Genomic DNA, 23,152 nt, shown 5'->3' with positions numbered 1-23,152 from the left:
CGGAGACACTAGGTGTCCAGAGGCAAAAGAAGGCCGGACTCAGGACATGGCAACAGAATTTTAGAATTTGTGGTTTATTGACACATAAGCACAGAGGTCCCCGGGAGACCACCCTTCTGGTCCCCTCATGTTGGGACTTGTCCTTAAAGACGGGGAAACAGTCATCTTGCCTTGGAACAAGACTCCCCCTTGCAAAGAGCACAATTCCCAGGAACCCCATCAATAGGGGCACAGGTAAATCCTTGGCAAGGTGGGCATGGTGTGTAAAAGGCAAAGCTCTGTGCATTTGGCAAAGCTGTAGAACCTTGATGAGAAGCAGAGGCCTTCTGTGGCTGGCCTCAGGGCGACAGGCAGGGTCAACCCAAAACACAGTTTACTTTGTACAGCTCCAACTGGGTTCTGTTGAGCTCAGACCTTGGCGTGGTCTGTGTTGCGCCCCCACTTCTAGTAATACTGCTGAGGCAGCCAGCCACCCATACCAGAAATGGCACTGCGGGCACTGTGGGCCGGGGGTGGCAGGGCTGTGCTGGCCTGGGAGGAGAGAGGGAGGGAGGCTGCAGCCATGCTTCTCCGTGTTGCCTTCCCCAAGAGCATACAGCTCTCCCCAGAACCTCCAGAACTCAGGGCAACTCCTGTGCCTGAAGGGAAACCGAGGCTGAGAGATGCACTTGGACTTGCCCAGCTCATGCAATGGGGCAGTAGCCCAGCTGAGACTTGAGACGGGGACCCCGGGTTTCTGACCACCCACTGCCTAGTCTTGGATGGGGACAGGCGGGATGGGGGAGACTTCTGGGAAGCCAGAGCACTGGAAAACTAACAGGCAGCCGGGAGAGGCCAGTTCTGCTCTCCCACACCTGCTCTCCTGCCTCACACCTGAGCTTCTTCCACCACCGCTGGCTTGGGAACAGCCCTACCTGTGAACACAGGGCCGGATTCCTCCAGTTTTCACGTTCCATATAAGGCGCTGGCATCTGTACCTCCATTCCTTTCCAACCCACTTAATTTAAGAATAGAAACTAATAATACTTAATCACCCTTCCTGCTGGCAGTGGGGGAGGGCCTCAGCACCGGCAGCATCTCCCCAGGATGCAGCCAGCTCTCCCCAGAACCTCCAGAACTCAGGGAAACCCCTGTGCCTGATGGGAAACTGAGGACTTGCCCAGCTCATGCAATGGGGCAGTGGCTCAGCAGAGACTTGAGATGGGGATCAAGGTTTCCTTACCAGTGTCCCTGCCAAGGACTCAGTCTTGGGACTGAGGCTTGGAAAGGGAGTGAGCCCAGCTCAACCCTGGTCAAGACAGAAGAGACTGCCTCTGTGCCCAGTGCCAGGCTAAGGCCATTGTCCATGCAGCTGAGCAGGAATAAGGGCCTCCTCAGCTCCAAGGCATGGACTCAGGGCTGGCTCCTGACAGCAGACTTTTTCCAGGCAGCCAGGACAGGGGAGGCCTCCATCCCAGCAGCCGGGCTTGGGGAATGGTCAGCCTGGAGACTGCCTCATAGGACCTCACCGGCAGGAATCAGATCAGCAAGTGGTGCAACCCAGACTTTGGGGCGGAGCCAGTATACTGGGGAGCTCCACACTGGGCAACAATCTATTGAATCAATAAGCAAAGAAAAGAGAAAAACATGCCCAGAGTGCCCTCCATTAAGGTCAGGCCACAGATAGTGGGCTGGCTGGGGAGGACAGGCCATGCCCTACCTCAGCCCTGTGCAGCAAGGAGCTGACATGGAGATTTCTGGGTACTGGAAGGCAGCAGGGGCTTCAAGTTGAGCTGAGCAATACCTGGTCATCATCGGCCACGCTGTGCCTCTGAATTCTGAGGACGTGTTTAAGATGCCTGCTAGCATGAGCCCTTGCACAAGGTGTGCACTGCATCACTGCAACTTTCTCATCCCTGATGTGGAGTGGGGGTGGCAAAGGGTAAAAACTGGGGTGGTAAAAACTGCAGACAGTGACCCCCTTCCTGCCCCCAACCAAAGGTACGCTCCCCACTCTGCTGGGCAGCCCACTGACCTCAGGAAGGGCAGCAACTCTTCGCCTCACTGCAGTGGGACAGAGTCAGTATGTGTCGTGTACAGACTGTTCTGGGGCCTTGATGCCAGGTGTGACTGAATACCTCACAGAAGCTTGGGGCCTGAGCCAAGCTTCCTCCCACTACCCCCCCTCCCTCAAGATTCCCCCCCTTCTCAGACACACTGGGCTCTACCAGGCCAGGTGTACCCAACCAAAGACCCCCGACCTCTGTCTGGAGCCCTCACCCAGACTCAAATTTTGCCACACTCAATTTCCAAACATCAGGTCTGCCTCACTGAAGTCACTGAAACCCTGTGAATTCTGAGTTTCATCTCCTTGGGGTATGGGGAATGTGGGGTTCTCTCACAGCTGGTCAAGCTGGGGACAAAGCAGGCCATCATGCGGTGAGGGACTGCAGTATGGGAGCAGGGGACAGAACCCAACAGGTCCAGAGACCCACAGGCTGCTTCAGGCCTTGCCAGAGTCTCTTAAACATGTTTCCAAACAAAACCAATTTGACTACCAATACACAAGACATTCTGGAACATTCTAGTCAAATAGGAGCAAGGACTGGCCTCATGGAGCTGGGAACCTAGCCTATGGTCCAGCCAGAGACATGAGTGGCCGGGCCGGGCTGGGTAAGGTGGCCAAGGGGGCCATGGGCACCTCAGATCCCCAGAGCCCTGCTGTCTGGCACAGCCCTCACACTCTCGGGGGTCACTTCACTCTACTGACTATCAGTGGCACATCACAAAGAGGCAAAGAGAACTCTTTCAGGAAGAATTCTAGTTAAAATCATGCCGCAAAGTCAATCCTACTTTTGTGAAAACTTAACATGCCTATTAGAACCTGTCGCCCTGTCAGAGTCCTCGCCTCACCTACAGTGGTTAAGGCACTTGAATGGCTTGTAACACCTCCTGGAAGAGATTTTGTTTCAATCCTGATCTAGAAAAACAAAAAAATTCAGTAATACTGCAAAAAAATTTCCCTAAAAATATCAATACTTAACTTTGTCTAAAGAATAAAATAAATGCTAAGCTCTGCTTAAGTTATACAACACAACAGGTCATCTTGGCACCAACAAAACATAGACAAAACCTGAAATACTGCTTCTGAATTAGACCTTTCCCTGGAGGAAGAAAAAGACCACAAACAAAAGACATGCACGTTGTGGTCCCGAGTGTCTGACTCCCTGGCGGGAAGAGGGGAGCAGGGATCTGAAGACCAGGGCCCATGTGTTCAGCTGCTACGAAGCATGTGGGTGAGCCGGCAGACCAGATCCCTGGGCCCCTCTTCTTCTGTGGAAAACCACATGGCTAGCCAGGACCCTCCAGATACACCTGTAGAAACAGATACGACACCCTCAGGCATGGCCAGTGAAGAGCAGACACCGGGATGTCTTGAAAACATCTGGAGCTCCCAGGCTGCCTCAGGTCTCCATCCGCAACATCCTGTCGTCCCACGCTCATACCCAGTGTCTTTGGCCTTTGGCCAGAGCCTGTGACCTCTGACCCTACCCGGCCCGATGGGCACTTCCAGGACTTCTCTTTGGTGAGGTCTCTTCCCTAAGCTTCCCTGGAGTTCCCTGGCTGTCCCACTGTCTTGAGCAGGATGTGACACTCAATGCCCAATGCAGTTCTGTACCTGCCAGGAGGGGCCGATGCAAGCAGCATGGGAGGCTCAGGGGTCCCCGGGGAGACTGCTGTGCAGGTGGTACCTGCCTGCTCACTGTTGCCTGTTGGGTCCTAAGGCATCTGGTCCTAAGAGGGAAGATCACAGGATGGGAGCGTGGGGAGAGGGCTGCACCTCCTAGCTTCTCTGTGGAATGCTGGTCTCTGGTTCTGAGAGGTGAGAGGGCAAGTCCTGGCTTCTCCCCTCTGCGCGGGAGTCCCCAGGCCCCTGGGCCCTGCCCTCCAGCAGGTCTTGGGGGTCTCTGAGGAAAACTACCATGACCGTGATGTTGTCGTGGGAGCCCCGCTCCCGGGCCGCAGCCACCAGCTCCTCCGCCACATGCAGCCCGCTGCCCTCCTGTCTGACCAGGTGGCCCTGGACCAGGTCAGCGACCTCCTGGTGGGAGATGACATCAAAGAAGCCATCGCAAGCCAGCAGCAGGTAGTCCTCGGAGCCCGTCAGTTCGTGGGAGGATGCATCCGCTTCCCCAGACACATAGGGCTTCTGGAAAATGTCCCCTGGGCAAAGGGGAAAAGCGCTTGGTGTCACAGGTGGTGCTGCTGCTGTTCCCCCACGCCCGGCCTTACTGCCCCCCACCCTCCCGCAATGGCCGTGCTCATACAGTGAGGACATGGGGAAAAGGTAATTTCCTAAGGTGTGAAGAGCAGTGAAGAAACAAAAAGTGGCTGATGTGACAGACTGACTGTGTCCCTGAGGATGGAGTTAGAACCCAGCAAGGTCCAAAGCGCTCCGCAAAGCAGTTTTCTCCTTCCAGTGGAGTTGGTCCCCAAGCAGAGGGGATGGGCCACTGCAGTGGAGGACGACTCCCCCAGGCCTGGCTGGGGTACGGGTCCCCATATCCAAGAGCTTGTGATACCTTCCCTGGACACCTAATCAAAACTGGTCCAGAGTTTCTTCCTGGAAGCGGATCTTCCAGTCTCCCTGTCACAGAAAATGGCACCACGGTCCCACTAGTTCCTTGCACCCAAATCTGGGGGCCACCTCTGATTGTCTTCCTCAGGCCCAGAAGACAAATCCAATCTGCTAGCAAATGTTGACTTCGTCTGCAACGTGAATCCACCTCTCTTTCCTCATGGCTTCCCCAGATCCCGGAGAGCTCCTAGTGGGCCCTGTCCCCTTCGTGCATGCTTTCAAGCGTGACGTGGGAAGCAGAGAGTGGGAAGCAGATCATGCTGCCTCACACAGTGCCACCTTGTGCTTTGCTCTCCTGGAAGAGAGGCCTCACCCTTCTAGGGCTCTATCTACACAGAGGAGCCGAACCCACTGTTCCCCATCACCTTGTATCCAGAGACACAAAGGCAGAGCAGCAAAAAGGGTTATAAAAAAGGCACCACCTCTGGCAAGAAAGAAAGATGTCTCCGGAGGCAGGGAGGAACAGCTCCACTCACTGCAGGGTCAGCAGGACGGAGGGATTTCTAGGAACACGATTCCCCCCGTTTTCCAAAGTTTTGTTAGACTGCTTCACTTTCATGAAAGACCTATGTGTGCACACCTATTTTTGCTACCTAAAAGAAATCCAAAGAGGGTTTTTGCTTTTACAACTACAGTTGTAAAAGGAAAAAGTGTTAAGCCTTTGCTTTGTGGCAGCGGTTCCAGAGGCAGCGAGTGCGCCGAGCAGCGAGAGTGGCCCCGCCAAGCTGCTCCCCAGGACGATGCCAAACAGGCTGTGTGTTGATCATATCATTCCTGCTTTTACTATATGCTAGTGTTACTTTCGGTTTTGGTGTCTGATGATTTGGTAGGTAATTTTTCAGGTTGGGGACACTCAAACGTTTTTCTGCCTAAATGAATGTTGTTTCTATTCTTTATACCATTTCAGCTAAAAAAAAAAGTCTCCACAGAAATGCTGTCCTTCTGGCTAGCAGGGGATCCTGTACTTGGAGGGAAAAGGCGGCAGGTGAGTGCCGGGCTGAGGTCTGGCTGTAGCGACAGGAGGCTGAGACAACAGGATGGGAGCGGGCAGAGGAGTGGGAAGCTTTTATTACTTTCTTCTTAAAAGAAAAAGCAATCAGCAACATGAATACGGGGAGGGGAATAAACCTCATTTATGGAATATTTAAAAATTATCTATCAGCTAAGCAGGTGAACGTCTACCTTTAAGTGCAGTAATTTAATAAAAGATAGTGAACATCTACCTTTAATAAAAGATAGTGAACATCTACCTTTAAGTGCAGTAATTTATGTGAGATTCGAGTGTCTAAGGTATCTGCATCTGCAGTGTTCACCACAGAAGCTCACAGTCTGACCCTGTGTATCACACAGGACATCACAGTCCCAAACAGTGGGGTGAGCCGCAGACCTCCAGGTCAAGAGGTTTAGGCCCTGGGTGGCCTCAACAACCCTCCCCACCCTCCAGCCTCCTTACCAATGGCCCTGGAGACAGCCAGTGTCCCATTGACTCTCCAGCAGTCCATGTGATACACAAAGCCGCCCAGTGCTTCGATGCGCTCCTTCTCATCCTGTGGGAGATAGCCAGAGGGCGAGCCTGGCTGTGTGGCCAGAGAAACCAGCTGGTTTCTAAGACAGCGCTGGGAGTCATGGCTTTTGAAGGATGAGGCATTGGTGAGGCATTGGTAAAGTGAAACATTAGAAGCAACCTAAACATCCTTCAGCATGGCTAAATAGGTCATGGTGCACACCACCTGTGGCTCAGGGCTGTGACCCCCCTGAGCGGTGTTTGAGGGTCAGGAGCTTCTCATGAGCCAGAGAGCAGGTCCTGCAGTTGCCTGCCTGTTCACGCAGGGATACCCTCCTGCCTCAGAGGCTGGGAAAGTGAGATTTGCATGGGATTTGTGCAGTCCCTTGGCAAAGCTAGATGAAACCTGAACGAGGCCCTGGTCTATCCCTGTGCCTTGGGTCCTAGTTTGTTTTCAACCACAAATGACAATGGTGCTTTAGGCCTAAGAGGCCAGGTCAGAGGCCCAGTCTAGTCATGAGCTTGCTAAAAACCTCTCTGGTCCTAGGAAGCTCCCCCCGAAGGAGAGGTTTCCTGGCTGTGAACCTGAAGACATTCATCACAGCACCTGCTGATGGCACACACACCATGGGGGTACATCTCCACGCCAGGAGGAAGGGCCAGTGCTAGCCCTCTTTTTTCACCTGTCTGCTTTACATGAACAAAGCAAAGCAAGGTTTAAGCCTCTTGACACTACAGGGCATTCCCTGACCCCTCTCCTTCCTCAAAGCTCCTTCCACCTCTCAGAGTGAAAGCACCACGAGTCTGCTGGGCACCAGCTTTGTCAGCAGGATTTCCCCCCATGGTGGGGACAGAGTCCACTGGGCAGCCTGGAACACCAGCCCAGCCTCCTCTCAGTGGGACCACCGAGGGCCCTTCTGCCTAGACAGAGCCCCCTTGGGAGAGAGCACAGTTTCTAAGGAGTCCTGACCTGCATGCATGGCTCCCTCTGGGTCTGAGAACCCACTGTGGTCTGAGAGTAGCAGAGAAAGGCAAGGATGGAGGGGAAGGCAGGTTGAGGAGTGAGGGGAGAGGCGGGGGGGGGGCGATACGCACACATGGGCCTGTAGATCAGAAGGGAGTGACCTCTGGACCCTTGCCTGGACCCCACCCCTCAGAGGCCTTCCTTTGGGATGAGAACATGAGGGGCTTCCCTAAGCCCCAAGGGCAACCCCAACTTATGTTTGTGGGAAGATTCAGCTGAGAATAATGAGACTTTCTTTTGCTTTTCACCCATTAGCTCCCGCCTAACCCCCATACCTCAATGTCAAAGAGGCACGGACAGTGGGCAGTGGTAACTGAGGGTAAACTGTGAAGTGCTCCTGGGGAGCATGGCCCCTCCTAAAAGATGACCAGTGGGGACAGGTGCCCCCTGTCACTCGGGATCCCACAGAGGTCAAGGAGTCTGGCGCCTGGGCTTCTCAGCCAGCAGGGGGCATCGGGTTGAGCAGAAGGGCAGGAGGGCCCTGGATCGCATGGCCCTAAGTAATCCTAGGTCAGCAGCTGATGGCAGCTCTGACCAACAGCTCAGTTCTGCCTCATGAGGCTGGCTGGCCGCAGGGCCCAGTCAGCAGACACTGAAGCAGGCACTCAATCCTTATGCCTCCTCTCAGCCCACTCAAGCTTGTCCCCACCTCTCATTCTCCCTGGACCTTACCTTCCACCCTTGCCAAGCCTCTGTCCTCCTCTGTCATCATCCCGGATCCAAGGGGCTCAGGGTACCCACATCTCTCCTTCCTGACTCCTTGGACACCTACCTCCTCAGCTGCCCTTCCATTTCTTCCTCCCTTCCTGCCTGAAACAGCTTCTCCAAGGTCAAGTCCAGAGCTGCTGCTTAGTAGGTCCCCAAGAGCCATTTCCTACTGCCCTGGAGTATGGATCTGCTCAGCAAAGCCCTGTGTCTGAGGGTCCCTGCACAGTCATTTCCTCTCCTGCAGCCATCCTGGACCCAGTGAACCCCCCATCCTCAACTCCCCGCACTGTATTCGGTCATTCCTGCTCCTCCCCATTGGGTCTGCCACCATGCTGTGCTCTTCTGGCTTCTGTCTCATTTCTGACAGGACTCACACACTCCCCAAGCCTGTGTCCTAACCCTGCCGGTCTCCACGGAGCTTCCCGCCCGCCCTGCACACATGGGGAACATTCACCTTATCTGGCCCCTGGCTGATAGCATCACCGTGCACTCAGATGCCCTTTCCACCTCCAAAGCCTTAACCCGCCTCTCCTTCCTCTGCCCCTCCTGGTACCACCTTGCCAGGTAGATATCCCACAGCTTGCCAGGTGAGTGCAGAGAGGTCTCTTTTATGACCAGCCCTCATTTTGCCTTCTTTGGCAGCTTTTTTTTAAAGACTTATTATCTATGCACACAGAACTGGGGAACAGGCCAGATTTGTAGGAGTGGTGAGAGGATTCACCCAAGACAGAAGAGGGAGCAGAACAGGCAGACTGATGAAGTACACTGCTGAGGGGAGCAGCAGGCGAAGACAGGAGAGGCCTGCTGCACCTACACCACCTGGGTCACCTCCCAGATTGAATTTGCCCGTGGTGAAGCTGCTGAGATTCAGTGTCATGCTTTAACCCACTGCACCACAGGGAGGGCCCGACCAGGGAGCGCCCTGCCTTTGGAAGCTTTTAGCTACTCCTTATCAAGTTCCTACTGCCAAAGGAACAACATGCCGCGAGGTTCTCTGGGACCAGTCCTGGCTTAATTTACTCTTTCCTTCCAGATTCTATCCCTGGTCTGCTGGGGTCATACCTGCCCTCACAGCTCACTCTAATTCTCCTTCCCCTTCACCTCCCTCTTCTGCTTTTCCTGGCACTATCCCTGCACTGCGGCTCTCACCTGCCCATTAGACCGAGAGGGGCTGGATGGCTCACTGCCTTGTCCTGCAGAGTCCTGCACGGAGCAGGCACTCAATGTTCACAGCCCTGGAATAAACCCGGCACAGGAGACTTGTTCAGAACAAAGCAGAGTGACACGAGTCCCTACATCCTCCTTAGAGCTGGTATCAGCAGCTGCCAGACCCTCACCAGGCCATTACCAGTTTCCACTGTAAGTCAACACGGTAATGGGCATTTTCATAGGAGAACCTTTGACTGGCTCTCTGTGTGGGTGTCAGGCTGAGGTCAGGATCAGAGGGCGAGGGACAGAAGCAATAGCTTGGTCAGCTGGGAATAGGAGGCAGGAGTCTGGCTGAAGCTGGCTCTAGTGTTTGCAGTTGTGTGGGTTGCAGACTTCTGAGAAGTCAGACTGAGCTTGCTTCTTGGTTGTTTCAGGGATGTGTGTGCACCAGGCCGCTAGTTCTACATCCTGGGAACCCTGTCTCTCAGACAAGGTACGTATGGCTGCAGAGGGGTGGAGCCAGGAAAAGTGGTGCTGCCAGTCCATGCTCTTTGCCACGGTGCCATGGTATAAGGTTCAGGCAGTGTTAGGAAGACACCCCCTCGGAAAAGCCCCCAGGGAGCCCCAGAGGAGACATGGGACACAGAGCTCGCAGGGTTGCAGGCAGGGTTCCAACCCCCCTGCCTAGCACTTGATGGAGGCTTACATCTAGTGCTAACTGAGGCTGCCTGCAGGCGTATCTCGGGACAGGAGGGCTGAGTGCCTAAGCTGCATGCTGGGGTACCAGCTGCTTTCTGGCTGCATGCTCTGGGTGAGCTGCTAACCTCTGTGAGCCTATGTTCCTGCTGCTGCACAATGTGGAGCGTGGAAGGAGGCTTAGCACAGGCTGAGCCTCAGGGAGGCAGGGGAACACTGGATATCATGGCTTAATATTCTCTGCAGTACTTTCAAAATCTAGAAACCACCAAAGAAAAAGGCAGCTCCATCCAATTACATTAAAAACATGTCTGTGGCAAAAAACCAAAACCAAACCATAAACAAAGAGAAATTGCTTGGGGGATGATTACAGGCCACTGAATAGACAAGGTGCCGACCTCCTTCATATACACCAGATAACTACAAAGTGTTGAGGGCCACAGCTCCTGAGAAAAATGGGCAAAGGCTAGGCATGGAGCATTCTCAGGAAAGGCAAAGCAAATACTCTCAGCATTAATCTGAAAGAGAAGCGCAGCTCAAAAACTACCGCTCCCTTGTCCTAGGGACAGGATCCTGCAGATCAGGGGACCTGTGGGGAAATGGACTACCTGGGGCTCAGCGCCAGACTGGAAGAACTTGAGAGGTGCGGTTTGGCAAATCTGCCGACTGCAACCACGTACACGATGACCAGCTCTCCCATGTCTAGAATGTGCTCTACGGGCATACCTGACCCTGAACAATGAAGGCGGCACCCAAGTTATTAAATGCTGCATTGTTATTAATACAAGACTGAAAAACTCTCAAGGTCCACTGATGAGAGAGACCAGGAACGCATGAAAAGCAGCCACCTGCACCAGGTGGAGTGCCTGTGTACTGACGTGGAATACCTGCATGACGCAGGGCCAGGTGAAAACAGCAGGGCCAGGCAGCAGGACAGACCACAGAGGGGTATCGGGGCACTCCCTGATGTGCAAACTCTTGCTAACCCCCTGAGGAGACAGACAGAACCATACTTCCGTGAGTTGTGGTCTGAACAGGAATGTCGTCTTGCTGCCCAGGTGAGGAACCTGGTCTCAGACAGGTGAGTGACCTCAGAATCCTAGCATAGCCTGTGCCCAACGAAGCCTCAAGGCTGTTTCCTTCCAGCCACAGCTCTGCATCACTGCCTTCCTGAAGCTCTCCCTCATAGCCCAAGTGCTGTGCTGCTTCTTGCCCACAGGCATGATGGGAGGCCACATGTTGACCCTATTTACTGGGTTACCTGAAGGTTAGAGGGTCCAGCACTCCCCTAGCGCTCTGAGCTCTGTTGTGTCACAGATTCATTTGGGGTCCTGGCTGTTAATGTCTACGGACGGCTTTCAGAGAGTCCCTAATCACTGGTGTGGGGAAGCAGAGATCTCCCTTGGGAGGAGAGCCATGAGTTTCCTGGGAAGATGGCCCACCACCTCCTTTACTAGTTGATCCATTCCAGCCCCACTGGCCAGGGCATCCTGGACACGTGCTTTCCCAGATGGGCCTACCTGAGGGGGAGCAACCCAAGCATGGGGTCCTCACCTGTCGCTCCGGTTTGTGTGGCTCCATCAGCTTCACCACCTGTCCCTGCTGCACCAGGATGACCTGGGAGTCCCCGAGCCAGGCGACGTGCAGGGTGTTTCCTGCAATCAGCGCACATACGCCTGTGGTGCCGCTCTGTAGCCGCTGCAGAGAGAGGTGGCTGTGAGGGATGGGAGGGGCCTGTAGGCACACGCTGGTCCAGACTGAAGACGCCTGTGCCACGCCATCCTTCGGAGTCATGCTCTCCTCTCTCCTGGCTGACCAGGGTCTCTCCCTGTGCGGCCCCACATGGGGTGGTGTGACCCTACCTCTTGGGAACAGCTCCTCTTTCAAGGCAGCTGTTTCTGTGTCTGTCACCTTATCATATCTGATTAAAACAAAATGCTGGGCACATTTTAAGTCTCATGCTCTACTGACAGAGCTAGCTGAGCAGTTTTGCCTGGGCACATTTGCAAGTAGGCTAGCTGCCACTTGAGGCCTCAGGCCCTCTGCTTGAGGCAGGGCCAGCTTGCTGTGCCTTTCTGCATCAGAGGTAAGCTTTATGATGCTCCTGCTCAAATGAAGCACAAGCCCCCTTTCCTGTATGGATAAATGATACTCTGCAGCAGTGGTTTAAGGTGACCTCCCAATACCCCCAGTTACTTTGATCCTCTTCCCTTTGTATAGGTCTGGGGTCTCTCTGGTCCCAAAAACCACACAGGGAGGCTTTGCTGTTGATTCTCACCTCTCGCTTGGCTTTCCAGAGAAACATCTCGTCGGTGCACTGGAAGGCCTTTCTGAGGGCTGTCTCGGGGTCGGTGAGCAGCTCCGGCCGATGGGCAGCGTTGACGTGCACATGCACAGCGGCGTACCTGGCAGCATCCACCCCTCCATGACCATCAAACACGGCAAAGTAGGCGCGGTCTACCGGGTCCTGGCAGGGAATGCAGTGGGAGTCACAGAGCTGCTGGACTCTAGCGGATGCAGGTCGTGACCTGGCTAAAGGCTCCCAGTCAGGGCTCAGTAATCACAAGTCTGGGGGTTCCCTTTATAACAGACTTGCCCAAACCATTTCCCTTCTTCAGCCCCTTAGCTGGGACAGCAAGCTGGCTGTGGCTGCCCTGGCCCAGAAGTGTTGGCACAATGAATGGGGCCCCGGCTCCCCTGCTCCCAGGAAGAACTCCAGAGTTTACCTGCAGACAGCCGTCATGGGCATTTCTCCTGCCAGGGGAAACCTTTGGCTGGCTCAGTAGCTGGGGGCTCTTTCCCCTGCACAAGTCCCCACAGGCTGGCCTGACTGGGGACACTAGCCTCAGGGCTGCCCTGGTGCCAGAAGTGGAACACTCACAGAAAGCCCAAAGAGCTGGTTGAAGGCTGGAAGGCACACGTGCCGGTCCTCCATCTTGCGGCGAGAGTTCCGGATGGCGTGGATGGAGATCAGCCGTGGCCGCTCTGGACCCCGGGCGGGCACCGGCACCTGCTTCTGCCACTGACTGCACACTTCCCAGAGCTGGTTAAAGAAACTCAGTGCCAGGCCTTTGGCATCTAGCACTGAAGAGCAAGATGGAGGGATAATTAGAGAAGCACCGGTGGAGGCCGGAGGCCAGCTAAGGCTCCACTTCTTCCCTGCCCTGTTCCCGCCGCCCCTGCAGCACTCAGGCATAGGCCTGCACAAGCTCTGACAGCCCGTCACCCTCAGGGCGTGCTGAGAGCTCCAGCCTAACAAACTGCAGCCCGGTCTGTGCCATCAGCGGTTAGAAATGTCTGGTTTGGCGTTACATACCAGGAGCCTCCAGTCCCAAGATGGAGCAATTCCGTTCTGGGAAGCCCCCCAAAGAAATTGTGAGAAGTGCCAGGTTAATTTAAGGTCAAACTACATAATCATTTGTAATTGTGTACCAATTAAAAACAAGGTATATCCAATGACAAGGTAAATTATGGTTTATTCTCTTGATTACGAATTAAACTGATTTTTGTAATGAAACATACAATTGCCATATGACCTGGCAAATGCACCCCTGGCCATTTATCCCAGAGAATTAAGACTATTCACACAAAAACCCGTGCATGAATGTTCACAGCAATGGCGTCTGTAATAATCAAAAACCAGGATTGGCTTCAGAGGTCCTTCCTCAGGTGAATGGTGAAACAAATGGTGGTCTGGTCTATCAGGCCACAGGTTACTGGAAGGAGACACTGATACACACAGGAGCCTGGATAAACCTCCAGGAAAAGAAAAGCCAACCCCTGGGGAGACCAGCTCCGTGACCTGACCTGACGGCCCCATCCCTACCCCCAGGCAGCCACACCCTTGCATTCTTGAAACAACAGTTATAAAAATGGAGAGCAGCAGTTGTTAGGGGTTAGGGATGTGGCTGCAGCAGCCATGTGGAAAGAAGAATCTGTGTGGGAAGGCGCAGTGCTGTATCTTGACTACAAGATCCTGGTCGTGATTATTACTACAGTTCCGCAAGACATTACAGTCAGGGGAAAACTGGGATGTGTGGGATCTCCGTGTTATTTCTTACAACTGTGTGTCAGGCTACCATTATCTCAAAATAAAGATTATTAAAATAACTAAAGGCTAAGACAAAAAGGACATTTACAGAGTTTGCAATCATGGAAAGTGCTAGGTTGTGGTGTTAAGAAAAACCATGGATATGAAAATGTCATGAGTAGGAGAGGATAGAAAACTCCATGTACCATCTGATCCTGAGGACAAGAAAAAGCCTTCAACCACTGGGATCCCCAAATTAAAAGGGCAGGCAACCAAAATGCCAGCAGTGGAGGTCTGCTGGTGCCAGTTCTCGGAGCAACGTCTTTTGTCTCCAGCACACTTTCTTCATACTTGCTCAGTTTGCCATTGCCAGGGTTGGCCCCACGTGATGGCTTTAACATCTATCCATAAATCCTTTGATACTTCTTTCCCTTCAAGCAGTGGCTCCAATTCCTCGCCTTTGAGCGGGGGGACTTAGGGACCGGCTTCTGACAGGTAGAATAAAACAGAAGTGATCTAGAATGACTTAAGCCATGGTCCTGACCAGGAGCTGTGGCTTCTCCCTGTTGTGTCTGGCTCATCCTCCCTTTCCCTTTCTCCTTCAGTCAAGGCTCTCTGGCTCAGAGAAGTCAGGCGCTGAGCTGTGAGGACACTCAAGCAGCCCTGTGGAAAGTCCACATGGCAAGGGACAGAGACCACTGCTTCACTCTGGTCACCTTCCTTTGGCCAAACGTTATGAGAGCGCCTGGGCCAGAACCATCCACTCAGCTGCTTCCTTCCAAATTCCAGCCCAACAGAGACCATCTGAGATAATGCAATTTTTACTGTTTTATACCACTAAAGTTTGGGGCAATTTGTTATCCAGAAACAGGTAACATACCCGATCATACCAAGTAACACCAATTTTAAAAGTAAAGGCTGCATTCTACTCAGGCCTGGCTTCTAAAGAGAGGATGAGAAGGAATGGGCCCAAAGGAAGGGCCAGGCGCCCTGCCTCAGGCTCTGCTCCGTTCAGTACACAAACCCCTCCGGGAAGTCCTGCCGGCCCACATGCCGAGGGGCACAGGTGAGCAGGGCGAAGTCACCTGGAAGTGAGGTGATTAAATGGGGGAAGTGACTAGGTGGGGGAAGTAAGTGCAAACAGGGTGGGGTCTGAGGACCACCGCAGGTCACACTAGAACTCCGGGAGTTGGAGATGGAAGAGTTTGCGCTCAAAGGTGGTGGCTGCTGGAGAAGGGACAGGCCAGAGAAGGCACAGGACATCTGTGAGCCCAGGAGGCCACAGGAAGGCAGGCCGAGGGACCCACACATCAGGACAGGGGGTCCAGAAGTGGCCACCACCACCATGGCCAGGGCACAGGGGAAATCCAGGTGTTTGGCATGGTCAGCCTACAAGGTTGTTTGTGTGGGAAGGTCCAGCGCAGGGAAGAGGTCCCTGAGCTTGGCCCAGCATGCCTCCTGCTGACCAGCCAGAGACCTCGCATTCAGCTGGTCTACGTGATGCTGCCCCCAGCTGCCTCTTTCTCTCCTAGGCCTGTGCCTGTGTTCAGAGCACCACCCCAGTTTCACGGCTCCTGCCCCCTCCCTCCGGAAAACAGGCTCTGCCTGCCTATCAAGTCTAAAATATCCAGGGAGGTGCACATTATTCTCTTGCCTTAGGCTGTGCTGCTATTTCCATCAACGTGTTTAAATTTGAATCTCTGCTCCAGCAACGGGTAATTACCAACGAGATGATCAGCAAGAGGAGTGATCGCCAGCTGACAGACTCTGCATGCTGCTTACAGCAGATGCCTGTTTTCCTGGTGCGGGCTGCATCCCAGCGCCCCCCCACCCCACCCCCCAAGGACTGTTCAGTGTGGAGGGGGCCAGCTGGTGGCTCCATCTGACCTGACCACACAAAGATCTGAGTCACCTTTCCACCCACTGGTGGTGACTCTTACAGTGTCCTCTGTGATTCCAAGTTTGCAAGAACAGCTTCAAGATAACAGATCTTATGTCCTGCTCCCATGACAGGGATAAGCTGGCCAATGCTGAGAGCCAGGCTGCAAGGCGAGCAGGAGCAGGCTGCTTTCCTCTCACCCACTCCCCCTGGCAGCAGAGGCCCCAGGAGTCAGGTTCAGCTGTTGTCAGCCCCTGCACTGCTCCTTCTCACCAGGAGGTGGTGCTCACTCCCTGCTGTAAGGGGTGTGCGCCGAGGGTGTGTCCTCTTTGTGGGACCCCAGAGCTTGCTGACTTTGCAGAGGACAATAGCTGCCTGTCACTGTGCAGGGCTGTCTCTGTGCCTTCCAGGCGAAAATGAAGGCAGGAAGTCAGGGAAAAGGGCAGAGGACAAGGATAAGAGGCAATTACTGCAGTGAGAGCAGCATGCTTTCCCTTCTTGCCTCACTCAATTCCTTCCTTGGTCCCCAGCACCTTCACTAATGAGGAGATTAAGCAGATGATAATTATGCAATGTGATGGAGGTTTTGGCTAGTTACCATGGTAATCATGTTAAATATATAAATGGATCAACACATTGTATACTTTAAAGTGATACAATGTTATACATCAATTAGATCTCAAAAAATAGGGAAACAACCCAGTTGGTAGGTCATGGCAACCGGAAGTCCACCCTGAGGCTTCCACTGCCCAGAGGCAGGGCTGGGTCCTGTCTGGGGCTATTTCTCAGCACCCTGCAATGCCAGCAGCATGGAGGGAGCCATTGCCTACTCCCTGATGCTCCAAGCCTGGCCAAACAGAGCCCAGGTCCAATGGTTTGCTTTCTCCTCAAGTCTGGCCCAACATGAACTAACATTTCAGTGAAACACAATAGAAAAGAGTCACTAGGGATGTGAAAGAACGGGGAGGTTCCATATTCCCTAATGAAGGATAGGGCTGAACAGCCAGGAATAGAGACAAACAATTTAGAAGAGAAGATGTGGAAGAATACGCGGGAAGGGAGGTGGGCAGAAAGACATGAAGTAGGAGACGAACAGGTGAGACACCCATAGGGAGGTGGACAATGACAGCCTGTATCTTGGTTTTACTTTGATTTTGTTCCTTTCATCTCAGACTTGCCTGGTCCTTTCTGCCCCTATCCTGTGGTTTCTTGCCAGAAGGTGCCTCAGACTTGTGAGTTTTCAGACCTCAGCTGCCCTGTTTTGGGCCAACCCTGCTTGGCTGGGCAAGAGGATGGGAGACTGGGTATTTTACTGGGAAACTATTATCCTTTCTTCTCTCTCTATGCACACTAACTCTATTTTGTACATGAAGAGTATATTTTGGGGCCCTCCCTGGTGGCGCAATGGGCACTATGAAGCTGCCCACAGCCACTGCAGCAAAAGTTCGACTCACAGCCAGGAGGTGACCCACATGGCACAGCAGACCTCCTCTGACCCGCCTGCTGCTCCCCTCAGCAGTGTGTTTCAGTAGATCCAACTGTTCTGCTCCCCACTTTGTCTCTGATGAATCCTATCACTCCCATACCTCTGGCCTACACCCCAGTTCTTGCAAGCATACATAAACAAATCTTTAAAATAAAAGAGTATATTTTGTCTTTATGTGGCAATGGCAGATGCTCTCTACAGCATGTAAGTTTGGGGGTCCAGGGTACTCCTCAGTCTGCCTCCTAACAATAAGACCCTTGGTATTTTTCTGTATGATGAGGCTCACTCCTGTTTTTGAGTTCCTGGGCATGACTTGGATTCCCCCTGCTTGACCCTACCCCAGAAGCAAGCTGAAAGACCAGGCCCCCTGGCACTGCCCACCAGACTCCTGACACCACTGAGAGTGTCCACCGACAAGGCCCCAGCCTCTCAGACTCGTCAAGCTCCGGCAACATATTTTTTTAAAGATTTATTTATTTATGCATACAGAACTGAGGTACAGGCCAGAGGTGTAGGGGCAGTGAGAGGATTCACCAGAGACAGAGTGGGGAGCAGAACAGCAGATCAATGAAGTACACTGCTGAGGGGAGCAGTGGGCAGGTCAGGAGAGGTCTGCCTCGCCATGTGGAGCACCTCGAGGGTGGAGATCGAACTTATGCTGAAGTGGCTTTAGCTTCTCACTGCTGTGCTCTAACCCACTGCGCCACCAGGGAGGGCCAAGCTCCAGCATTTTTTACCAGTAAGAGCCCAAGGTTGGGAGCCTGATCACATATCTCCCTCCTAATGCCACCTTACCATCAGGCGAAGTCAGCTGAGGCAGAGGACAGGTGAATGGGAGTGAGTAGGTTCTCCCTCGTAAAACTGGACTACTTAGCTAACCAGTGGGAGGTCACTGAGCTCCCCCGCCAACTTCAGCCTGGTGTGATGCTTTCATTCAGTCTTGATTCTGCCACTCCGCGGTCAGCCAGGGCACCTGGTGCTGCTCCTTTGCAGCCCTCACTCAGTGCTACCCACCACTGCCCTTGCAACAAAACCGGGAGGCCCTGCAGCTCCTGGCCAGCCATCTTGTGTCTGCCACCAGCTAAGCACAGGTGCCCTCAGAGGGAGCACTCACGGGTCACAGGGGCCTTCTTCTCTTCCTCCTCATCGTCATTCTCCTCCTCCTGCCCAGGCGACTTCCTGAATTCGGAAAGGTCTGTCTGCAGCAGCTGGGACACTGCCTCACAGGCCAAAGATGAAGCAAGAGCTGGTGGCACATTTCTGGAGATGGAAACAAGAAGCAAGGTAGGGCTGGCTCCACCACGGAAAACACTGTGCCCGCACACAGCCAAGTGCTCCACATGCAGCTCCGGACCTGGCCCCCTTCCTGCTCAGGAAGATCCTTCTAGAGTAGCCAACTGCTGAGGGGTCACGATGAGCCACAAGGAATGGGACACTGGCAAAATGTCCTGCATGTGGACCTGCTCTGCATCAAATGTGGACTGAGTGGCTGGGCAGGGGCTGTCACCAGTATGTGAGCTGTGTCCCCTGGCTTTGGTGGCCATGAAAACTGCCCAATATCCAACCTTAAAATGACGCTTGCCCACAGGGATGACAACTGAGATGGAAAAAGGCACAAAACGATGTAAAAATAAACTACTATATTATTAAAAAAACAAAAAACAAAACAGCACTTGGCCAGCTGAGAACTCCTGGGGTTTGGAGAGGCTTATGGGTTAACTTGTGTCCCCCCCAAATTCACATGTTGAAGTTCTCACCCCACTCTCTGCCAGTGCCCTAGAATGTATCTTATTTGGAAAAAAAGGTGGTTACAGATATAGTTAAGTAAGCCGAGGTTAGGATGGCCCTCAGTCCAACGATACTGGTGTCTATCAGGAGAAATTTTCCACCCTCGTGCAGGGGGCATGCTGCATGAAGATGAAGCTACCCACTGGGGCCATGAGCCTCAAGCCAAGGACGGCCAGCAACCACCACAAGGAACCAGCCCTGCCAACATCCTGACCCCAAACTCAGAGTCTCCAGAACCCTGAGACAATACATTTCTGTTGCTTAAGTCCCGCAGGCTGTGGAATCCAGGGAATGTGGGAGCTCAGGCTGCTTTTGGAGGCTGGGTCACGTCGGTCAGCGTGTCCAACACGAGAAGTGGGCTGTGCTGCATCTGTGGGGCCCTGGGGCAAAGACCACAGCGCAGCCGGCACAAGGGCCACAGGGAGAGGATTTAGGCGCTAGGGCACGGGGAGCACGACTCGAGTGTGCTTTGAAGAGGGATATGTGTGAATGGCATGGACTTCGTAGGTCTCTCTGGCCTTGACATGGGGGTGGGTGGGCAGGCTGAGGTCCTGGCTGAAGACAGGAGGGGACAGAGCCAGCGGGGGCAAAAGGCAGGCGTGGGCTCCATGTTCACAGTGAGTCCTGGGTTCCTCCAGAGTTGGAGGCTGGCAAAAGAAAGGTGGCAAAGGGGCTGCAGGAGCTTGCCCATGAGGGAGTCAGTGGCAGGGCAGCTGGCAATAAGGGGGCCAAGAGCAGCTGGAGAAGTGGGTACCATATGGGAAACTACAGGGGCCATGGAGGAGTAGTTCCAGGAACCGAGGCTCGGTCACAGGCTTTGCATGCCACAGGCAGGCCACGCACCATGGAGGCCCAGGGGCAGCACAGCAAATGGAGGGGAGAGAACGGGACCTTGCGCACAGGTGAGGTGGGAGGTGGCAATGCCCAACGAGTGTCTGGGGTGGAGGGACGGAGGCCAGCTGACAAGGCCAGTAGGGAAGGCTGTTGGAAACTGTTATACACGGACCTTTTGGCGGGTTCCAGCCCTGCCTGTCCAGCCCCCCAGCCTTGGGAACCAGCTCCCCACAGCTTCTAGGATGAATCCTGACCCTGGAATCTGTGCCCCTGGCCAGTGGGAGCTGCTGGCAGGTCAGAGGACCGGTGTTCATTCATGTCCAGGCCTGTGGAAGCACCAAGACCAGCACGCATGGCTGACAGTGGTTCTGCCTGAGATCCCCGAGAGTGGGATCTCCCAAGCACCCCCGTGTGACGGGTCACATCCCTTTGTGGCTGGGCGTCCACAATGTCTACTGATGGTCTTAGGAATCCACTGGGATGAATGAGTGATTTCCACAAATGAGAGGGTGACTCAGGGGAGAAGCCTCTGGAACTGCCTTTGAAAAACAACCAGCCGAGGCATGAGGAATGAGTTCCTGTGCTATTTGGGGATTTCCTGCCAACCAAGGTTTTCCTTTTTCACAGCTGGGAGAAGGGGTATCTGTTCCCCTGCATCCGTGTGAGGTCATGCCGCCTTCCTGCATGACTGCCAGTGCTGCTGCAGGCGGGGAGGCAACTTCCAGCCAGAACAATGCCTGGCGGGCGGCCACGGCCTCACTTCCTGCGCCCCTCCCACCGCACCCGGGGTTCTGTCTGACCCACTGGGGTGCTCGAGCCTGACTTGGTCAGCATGTGCGAAGGCATGTGCAACGCCCAGGTGTCTGAGTACAGGCCAGTTATACCCATCTCAAGGTTTACAGTCCAGCAGCAGAGAAGTAGTAGAACCTAAATAACTAGTGTGAGGGGCTGCACTGCCTGGGGCCACCTGAGCTGTGACGCTAACCAAGGGGGACAGGATGTAAATACCCATGCCCTTGAGCAGGGCCATCTGACCTCTGCACACTGTCCTAAAGGCTCTCACTAAAGTCTGAATCCCCTCTGTGGACCAACATGCTTGGGGCTTTGGACCCAGGGGGGAGCGGGGCAGATGAACCCGGTGGGAATGTGCACGTGGAGGCAGACTCAAGGTAGACTGTTGAGGCCTCCATCCCTCAACTCCCTTGGCCTCGGCCTCCCTGTCTGTGACAGGATAGAAACAGACTCTACTGCTTAGCATCTATCAAGGGTGAATCGACATGTTGACATCCTAACCTACAGTGGCTCAGTGTGACCTGACTTAGAATTAGGTTTTGTGGGGATCGGATGAGGGCGCACTGGATCAGAGTGGGCCCCATATCCAACAGGACCGGCACCCTATGGGATGCCAGACACACAGACAGGGAAAGAAACACGTGGAGACACAGGCACATGGCAGGCCCCCACCGGCGAGGAAAGCTAGTGGACAGATGTGCCTACAGCGGAAGGACAGGAAAGACTGCTGGTGGTACCTGGAGCTCAAGGAAGGCCTGGAGATGCTCCTTGACCATCTCAGACCTTTCTGACACTTTGATCCACGAAACAATACACTTCTGTTGTTCTAGATCACCCAGTGGGTGTTACCTTGTTACAGCTGCCCTGGGAAACCAGTCCAGCACTGGGATGTGTGCAAGTATCATATTTGGCACATGGGAGTGAAGGCAGCCACAGTCTAGGTGGGAATGTGGGCATGTGGCCTATGCCTTATCCCTCTCTCCTGCCTGGTGCTGCCTCTCCCCACAGGTGCATGGCCTACCTGGCACCCAGGAAGCCCAATGCCAGTTCAATCAGCTCGCCTTCCACCTCCTCCTGGCTCAGTGTCGTCCCTGGGACCTTCCATGGCAAAGGGCTCTCCGGGCTGAGCGGGGCTGGGAAGTCACGGAGAATTGCGTCCAGGAAGCCTGGAGTCTCCTCTGCCATCTGGCTGCTCTGTTGTGGGGCTCCAGAGGCCATGCCCAGAGCATCCCAAGGGATCTGCTGCTGGTTCCAGTCTTTACTCTGGGGAGAGACATAAGAGTTAGCAAAACACAGGCAGAGCCGGGTCCTGCCCTTGGGGTAACTGTGCCCTTGCTGCAATGCTGAGGGCACAGTGCCTCACTGTCTCCTTCTTTCTTTCCCTTACCTCAAGCATCTTGAGGTAGGTGGTGCATCAAAGACAGAGTCTCAAGGTAGACTGTCTGGTTTCACACATAGTTCAGGTAAACCAGGGAAAGAAAGAACCCTGACTGGTGCCTTGAGGCCAGTTCAAGAGGAGATACTCAGAAGTTCACTGACTTACGAGCTGGAGCTGAGGTGTCTTGAAGACATGACAGAGAAGCTGTGTCTCTGGCAGAGAGTGGCCAGTGTGACCAGAAGTGGGTAGGAAGGAACTAGAGGGCCAGGTCACTAAGGTGGGGAACATGGCCGGTCAAGGGGTCCAACCTAAACCTGGGTCCTGCGGCCTGGACATGGGGAAGTAATGCCATCAGGGCCATGAGCTCAGAAGTGGTACCAAAAGGGGAGGGGAGGCCCTGTCGGAGGAAGGGAAGGGTTCAGACAGCACAGTGGCAGACTCCACATGCAGGCGAGATATCCCACAGGCTTCTCTAACATCCGGGCTGGGGAACTTCCTTTGGGAATGAATCCTGCAAGTTCATCCCTCTGGAAACAAGACCGTGCTCCTTGACTTGAGAATTCAAGCAGCACCTCAATTTTAGGAGAAGAATTTGGAGAGTGGTTTCATAGTCCATCTCTTCCTGAGGCCTTCCAGGTTCTGATGAGTGAATAGAGAGGGTAGGACCATAGGAGAGAATCTTTCAGAATCCAGTCTTAGAATATTCACAGTGTCTCCAAACTTTGCCAAAGGCAGTTGAAGTTACCACCATGACATGTTCTAGGAGAATAAATATGAGAAACACAGGAGAGCAGGGAATTCAGGGGAGCAAGAATGTGAAATGTCTCACCAGTGGAGGGTTGGAGGGCAAGGGGCAGTCATTTTAAAAACCTTGCTTTCAGATACAGGAACGGAAAATTACTTTTTCAAAGTAAATACAGAAAAATAGAGAGGAATGGGGACACTTGTGATTGAAGGTTATGGGGACAGACAAGTTCATGGTCACCCTTCACGTTCACTTCAAATAGAAGGAAATACAATGTCCCCTAGGTTGTGGCGACAACAGGTACTAGATAGAGCGTGACATGAGGGAGGAAAAATCAGCATCAGAACAGAGGAACAACTGCATTATAACCACAAGGGTGTGACTGAAACCGAAAGATCAGAAAAAAGCAGACAGCTCTGTGGGAGAAATGGGGGTCAACTGAGGAGAAGAGAGGCTGGCCAGAACAGCACCAGCAGAGCTGCAGAGCCGGAGAATTAAGCCAATGAAAAACAAGACGATGG

General features: G+C 53.7%; 1 protein-coding gene across 4 annotated transcripts in view; it reads right to left on the bottom strand.

The window, feature by feature from the left end:
- Nucleotides 1-3: 3 nt before the first annotated feature.
- Nucleotides 4-23,152, bottom strand: part of PPM1F (protein phosphatase, Mg2+/Mn2+ dependent, 1F) — a 26,985-nt gene continuing 3,836 nt past the window's right edge. For 2 of the 4 annotated variants that reach the window (XM_012723853.1, XM_012723852.1), the window contains 7 exons: nucleotides 21,530-21,771; nucleotides 18,209-18,354; nucleotides 12,581-12,783; nucleotides 11,978-12,166; nucleotides 11,254-11,397; nucleotides 6,072-6,195; nucleotides 4-4,203 (listed from right to left, as the gene is read on the bottom strand). In XM_012723853.1, coding sequence (XP_012579307.1) covers nucleotides 3,824-4,203; nucleotides 6,072-6,195; nucleotides 11,254-11,397; nucleotides 11,978-12,166; nucleotides 12,581-12,783; nucleotides 18,209-18,354; nucleotides 21,530-21,726 — 1,383 coding nt within the window. In that variant the 5' untranslated portion in view covers nucleotides 21,727-21,771 and the 3' untranslated portion in view covers nucleotides 4-3,823. The remainder of the gene's footprint in view (nucleotides 4,204-6,071; nucleotides 6,196-11,253; nucleotides 11,398-11,977; nucleotides 12,167-12,580; nucleotides 12,784-18,208; nucleotides 18,355-21,529; nucleotides 21,772-23,152) is intronic. The other 2 variants (XM_004681102.2, XM_012723854.1) reach the window with 1 other exon arrangement.

Source organism: Condylura cristata, unplaced genomic scaffold (assembly GCF_000260355.1).
Source record: "Condylura cristata isolate star-nosed mole 26May11 unplaced genomic scaffold, ConCri1.0 scaffold00011, whole genome shotgun sequence".
In the NCBI taxonomy this organism is placed as follows: domain Eukaryota; kingdom Metazoa; phylum Chordata; class Mammalia; order Eulipotyphla; family Talpidae; genus Condylura; species Condylura cristata.
This window is presented reverse-complemented; position numbering and strand designations above follow the sequence as displayed.